The sequence below is a fragment of the Antrostomus carolinensis genome, unplaced genomic scaffold (genome assembly GCF_000700745.2).
Source record: "Antrostomus carolinensis isolate BGI_N321 unplaced genomic scaffold, ASM70074v2 scaffold40, whole genome shotgun sequence".
NCBI lineage: Eukaryota > Metazoa > Chordata > Aves > Caprimulgiformes > Caprimulgidae > Antrostomus > Antrostomus carolinensis.
This window is the reverse complement of record NW_010286259.1, coordinates 11,243-17,194: the sequence shown is the minus strand read 5'-3', so window position 1 is coordinate 17,194 and position 5,952 is coordinate 11,243. Positions and strand designations below refer to the sequence as shown.

Sequence of the window (5,952 nt, the reverse complement as noted above, 5' to 3'; positions counted from 1 at the left end):
CCCCTTGTCCTGTCACTGGGCACCACCGAGAAGAGCCCGGCCCCATCCATTTGGCCCCCACATTTCAGATCTTTATAGACATTGATCAGATCCCCTCTCAGGCTGCTCTTCTCCAGGCTGAACAGTCCCAGCTCTCTCGGCTTCTCCTCACATGGGAGATGCTCCAGGCCCCTCATCATCCTTGTGGCCTCCCTTGGACTCTCTCTAGAAGATCCCTAGATGAGTTTAGGAGGAAATTTTTTCCCCAGGAAAGCTGTGGTTACAGCAGGTTGCAGCAATGCCATGAGCTATGGGGCATCTCCTGGCTCTGGAGACGCAGTGAGCAGGGAGCAAAGTAAGTCCTGCTCCTTGTGTGTGCATGGGCCATGCTCATGTTGGAGGAAGAAAAAGGTACCCCAAAGAACATGGGGCAAGATCCAGCACCCAATCACTCCCCCAGTATAAACCAGCATGTCTGCTACCCACCCAGCTCTATCCATCACCCTAAAATTATACCACTTGCCCTAACTTGCTGCTGGAAGCTCAGCCCTGGACTCCTCCTCCATACCTGGAGAATTTTGCTGTAGGACAAGGGTGCAAATGAGTCTTCCAGGTAACGGGTTCCAAAGCCCATGATCCTGTTCACTGCCTGGTTGCAGATGCCCGCCACTTTGGCAGTAAGATGCACTGCGAAGGCAAACTGGACTTCTTCAGGGTTGACATCGGGTCTGCTGGCTGTCATTTCCCTGCGGACATAGGCATCAGCCAGGTTCTTGAAGGAGCTGTAGGACATGTCTCTGAAGAACATCCGTAGCTGTGCATCTTCCTTCACCTGTTTAAGAAGCAATTGAATACAGACATTATGAGCAATGGTGGTGTGTCATCCTTGTGTTGAAGCCTTCACTCCACGCTAGGATTGCCATTGAGGGAAGACAGACAGACAGACACGATCACACCCAGCTGGGGAATTAAAAAGATGCCATTTCCTTCATTTTACTGAGGTTGCCCTGCCCCATGGAAATCAATGGTATTGGGGGCCAACAAGAAAGCTGGGGAGGGACTTTTTACAAAGGCAGGGAGTGACAGAACAAGGGGTGATGGCTTGAAAGTGGCAGAGGGGAGATTTAGATTAGATATGAGGAAGAAATTCTTTGGTGTGAGGGTGGTGAGACAGTGTCCCAGGTTGGCCAGAGAAGCTGTGGCTGCTCCTCCCTGGAAGTGTTGAAGGCCAGGCTGGATGAGGCTTTGAGCAACCTGGTCTAGTGGAAGGTGTCCCTGCTGCTGGCAGGGGGGGTGGGACTGGATGAGCTTGAAGGTCCCTTCCAACCCAAACCAGTCTGGGATTCTCTGATTATATTTTACAGCAGCACAGAGCTTGGCCCAAATTCCCTTGACCCCACGGCAGCTCTCCTCTCACCTGCCTGTCCAGCTCATCTCCTGCACTCTGGAGCAGGGCGACAATTCTCCTGATGGCTTCATCTGCAGAGAGAGACCCCATGTTATCTCCAGCCCTTTCTCCGAGCCCCACACCCAGACTCTCTAAGGGAGCAGCGCTGCCTGTTTAGCCCCCCGTAAAAAACTGCCCAAGCACCATGAACCCTGCAAAGCCCATTTCAGTCAATTGCCAAGTGCCTCGTTATCCTTTAGCCTGGAAAAAACACCCTCCTGCCTTGGATTTCTGTGTCCCAACCTCTCCCAAGGCTTCATATATCTCTTTGGACAATGTAAGACCCTGAGGCAGGACCAAGGTGGGATTTGGGTCCGGTGCAAGCTTAGCATGGGGCCATGTCTCATGCCTATGGGTTTTCTATAGGTGTTGGTGATGAAGGACTCACAAGGACAACACTCACCGACCCCATCGGCGCTGCCCGGCCGCAGGAGCTCCCCACACCCACGTTCTCTGCTCCCCTGGCTCTCGCTGCCCTGAACGATCAGCCCGATCTCTTCAGAGACTCGCGCGTAGTAGCGGTCGGGCTGCTCCACATCTGCTGGAAGAACAAAACCATGTGTTTATTTAGAAGTGAGGATTATCTGTTGTCATTGTTGTTGTTTGGCTGTTGATTGAGAAGAAAAGCAGCCGTGATTGCATCCATGTGATGCTAGTGCCCACCCTGGGTTAGTGCACAGGGCCGGTGAGCGACGGGGTCGTGCTCTCTGAATCGGAACTGACCGCCTGGGATTTGCCCTGAACCAGCTTCACAGAAATCCCCTCCCTGGCTTTTGAGGATTATCTGTTGTCATTGTTGTTGTTTGGCTGTTGATTGAGAAGAAAAGCAGCCGTGATTGCATCCATGTGATGCTAGTGCCCACCCTGGGTTAGTGCACAGGGCCGGTGAGCGACGGGGTCGTGCTCTCTGAATCGGAACTGACCGCCTGGGATTTGCCCTGAACCAGCTTCACAGAAATCCCCTCCCTGGCTTTTCAGCAGGGAAAGGGTTGGGGTGAGGATGGGGGTGTCCCATGGGTCCTGCATGCGGCAGGGAAATGGTTGGGGTGAGGATGGGGGTGTCCCATGGGTCCTGCATGCAGCAGGGAAAGGGTTGGGATAAGGATGGGGGTGTCCCATGGGTCCTGCATGCGGCAGGGAAAGGGTTGGGGGGAGGATGGGGGTGTCCCATGGGTCCTGCATGCAGCAGGGAAAGGGTTGGGGTGAGGATGGGGGTGTCCCATGGGAACTGCATGCAGCAGGCAAGCATGCGGCAGGGAAAGGGTTGGGGTGAGGATGGGGGTGTCCCATGGGTCCTGCATGCCGTGCCACACTGCCCCTACCCTTCCCTGCAGCAAACAACAGCAGATTAACATTGGCTCTAGAGTGGTTTAAGATTTAATCTCAGGTCTCCAATGCAGGTTTGGAGTAAACCACCACATCCCTCGTTTGCCAGAGGGGGATAAACCTGTCCCTGGGTGGTGCCTGGGGTAAATTGCAGCACTCAGGAGTCTGAGCAATGACGTGTGCTCAAAGCACGGGCAGATTGACCCTTTCTTGGGGCACCAGGTTGAGATTGGAGTCCCCAGATCCTATCCCAGACCCCAGGAAGCACCAGGAGGTTGATGCTCAGGGTTAGGAACCAGCACTAAGCACTATTGCTGTCCCAAAAGATGCCCAATGGAGGTTCCATTGGCCATAGGGTTGGGTTAGAGGTGGTGGGGGTCCCACCTGGCATGGCAGGCTCCTGGACACGCCCCAGGGGAAGGCAACTGGGCCTCTTGGCCTTCGCCCCCCCTGACGCCCTTCCTCCACGTGCTTCTTGAAGGAAAAAACCTTCTTGAGGCTGGGTCTCCTCTTCGGGGCTCTGCCCAGCGGTGGGGATGTGCTCAAGTCCCCTCTGAGTCTTTTAGCTCCTTCTACTTTGGAGCTGGGAGGAGCTTTGGCATCTTTCTCCTTTGCTTTTTGTCCTGTATTTTCCTTCTGCTCCTCAGGGCTCTTCTTGAAGAGGAAATTTAAGAAACTTTTGAACCAGGTGCGTTGGTTTTTGCTCTGGGAAGAGTTTTTTGTGCTTTTCCTCTTGGGCTCTGGCTCCTCTTTAGGGACCTCCCTGGGAGCTTTGCTCTCATCATCCAGAGCCTCATCCAGGTCCGGTGCTTTGGGTCCTTCCTCCTTCTCCTTCTTAGGGCTGAGTATGGCACACGAATACTTGGAGAAGTCACTTTTTGACCGTTTCAGCCCATCTGCCTTCCTCCCTCGCCCTCTGGTTCCCTCCTGAAGCCTCTTCTTGGCCACCAGTGAGTTCTCACAGCAGCTCAGCGAGCGCTTGACGTAGATCTCCAGCACTTTCTTAGCCCCTTGCCTGTCCAGTGAGAGAATCCTGCCCGATGGCTGCATCCTCGTGTCCCACTGGGGCTTCTCCACATCCAGAGCCTGCACGTTGCTGTGGAAGAAAAGATTTTCAGCCTGGTTTTTGCTTTCCCCAGGATGCTGCATGGTCAGGTGCAGCATGATGGAAATCACTCCTATACTGGCATCCAAGAGTACTTTGGGTGTCTGAGACTGTTTATGTTCCCAGTAAATGATCAACCTCTTTTATAGTTGTTATTTGAGTGCTCCTGACTGCACACATGGGGTTTATGATGGGCTATAGACACTGCTGATAAAGGAATCGAAACTGTGGGGAGGGAGGAGACGAGCTGGGCACGTCTCAGAGGGAGAACCTGGGTATTATCATAGAATCATAGACTGGTTTGGGTTGGAAGGGACCTTAAAGCTCATCCAGTCCCAACCCCCCTGCCAGCAGCAGGGACACCTTCCACTAGACCAGGTTGCTCAAAGCCTCATCCAGCCTGGCCTTCAACACTTCCAGGGAGGGGGCATCTACAACTTCCTTGGGCAACCTGTTCCAGTGTCTGACCACCCTCACAGTAAAGAATTTCTTCCTAATATCTCATCTAAACCTCCCCTCTTTCAGTTTAAACCCATTTCCCCTTGTTTTGTCATTAATTGCCCTTATGAAAAGTCCCCCCCCAGCCTTCCTGGAGACCCTTCAGGTACTGGGAGGCCACTAGAAGGTCTCCCTGGAGCCTTCTCTTCTCCAGGCTGAACAGCCCCAACTCTCTCAGCCTGTCAAGAGAGGGTTTGATCCAGCACAGGTATCATCCAGATACCATGGGGCTGTATCTTCCTATTACAACGTATTCCCATGTGATGATGAAAAACTACAGGCCAGGAGCATCATCCTCCCCATGAATCAAACAACCCAGATTTTTTAGTGTCTCCTCTTAAAGTATTGGCTGCTAAAAACCAAGAAAACAAACCAACCCAAAACATTCCTCAGCAAGGCCGGGTGCTTCCAGCCCTTGGAGAAGCTAAGAGTGACGTGGGCTCTGCCTGACACCCTCAGTCACTGTTAATATTGGCTGGGCACGTTGAGGTGACATAGCTCCTCTACGAGGTCTCACCAACGTAGGGCTGTGACCAGAGCTTGGAGCTCCTGGTCCTTGCCTTTCACATCACCCTTTTCCTCCACATTTACAAGAAAAATTAAATAGGAGACGTTACTATTGAAAAAACAGAGATCCATGCCCGTGCCTCACTCTGGCTCTGCTTCTGAAACCAATTTCACCCTTCAGAGAACCAGACCCAAACCAGACTTTTTCCATCACTGCCCAGCACACAAGAAGCCAGCACTGAAACCCAGCACGTTCAGCTGTACAAACCACCCCAGAGCCGGGGATCAGCCTCTGCTCAGGCTAGATGAGCATCATCACAACACACAAGCACAGCCACCCACCCCAAAGTGGCCTTTTTTTTTTGGCTCAAGAAAGCAAATTTCCTTCATCCAAGCCACCACCAAAGCCACTCGACCACCCAATAAGAAATCATTTAACCAGATTTAATCACAGCAAAGCAACAACCCCCATCCTACTTCGATTTAATCCAGAACATTGGCCACACTGTTCTTTCTTTGCTCTTTTGATATTTACCTTTCCATCAGTATTTCTGCCCTTCTGGACATATATCAAGACAAGCTCCTGGGTCACAGGCACTAAGGGTTGTCAGCTCTCCTGGGAGTTGCCTGTTTTATACCCAGCCTGGCTGAGTTCAGTCCTATTTTTAGCAGCCACTCAGGTAGAAGAGCGGGTACCGCTTCCGCCTGGGATCCCCGCTATCACCTCCCTCGTGGTGGAAAACCAACGGGCGTGAGTTTCACTGGAGGAGAAAACAATTTCCTTATGACAAAGAGCAGCAAAACAGCATAAAAATCACCTGTCTCCTGGTGTAAGCACTGGCCTTTGAAACCAGGTACCTGAGCCACGTGTTCGGCATTTGGTTTTGGTTCACTTTTTATTTATTTATTTATAATGGGTGTGATGCCACCAGGAGCTTTGCTGGGTTGTTTTCATAGAATTCCAGACTGGTTTGGGTTGGAAGGGACCTTAAAGATCATCCAGTCCCAACCCCCCTGCCATCAGCAGGGACACCTTCCACTAGACCAGGTTGCTCAAAGCCTCATCCAGCCTGGCCTTCAACACTTCCAG

At 52.2% G+C, this 5,952-nt stretch overlaps 1 protein-coding gene across 1 annotated transcript in view; it reads right to left on the bottom strand.

Annotated features, from left to right (window-relative positions):
- The window catches only part of LOC104532418 (apoptosis facilitator Bcl-2-like protein 14), a 4,259-nt gene extending 343 nt beyond the window's left edge, over positions 1-3,916 (bottom strand). Inside the window, 5 exon segments of the mRNA XM_029087401.1 lie at positions 548-811; positions 1,397-1,458; positions 1,830-1,964; positions 3,137-3,205; positions 3,208-3,916. Coding sequence (XP_028943234.1) covers positions 548-811; positions 1,397-1,458; positions 1,830-1,964; positions 3,137-3,205; positions 3,208-3,916 — 1,239 coding nt within the window.
- Between the last annotated feature and the right edge of the window lie 2,036 nt (positions 3,917-5,952).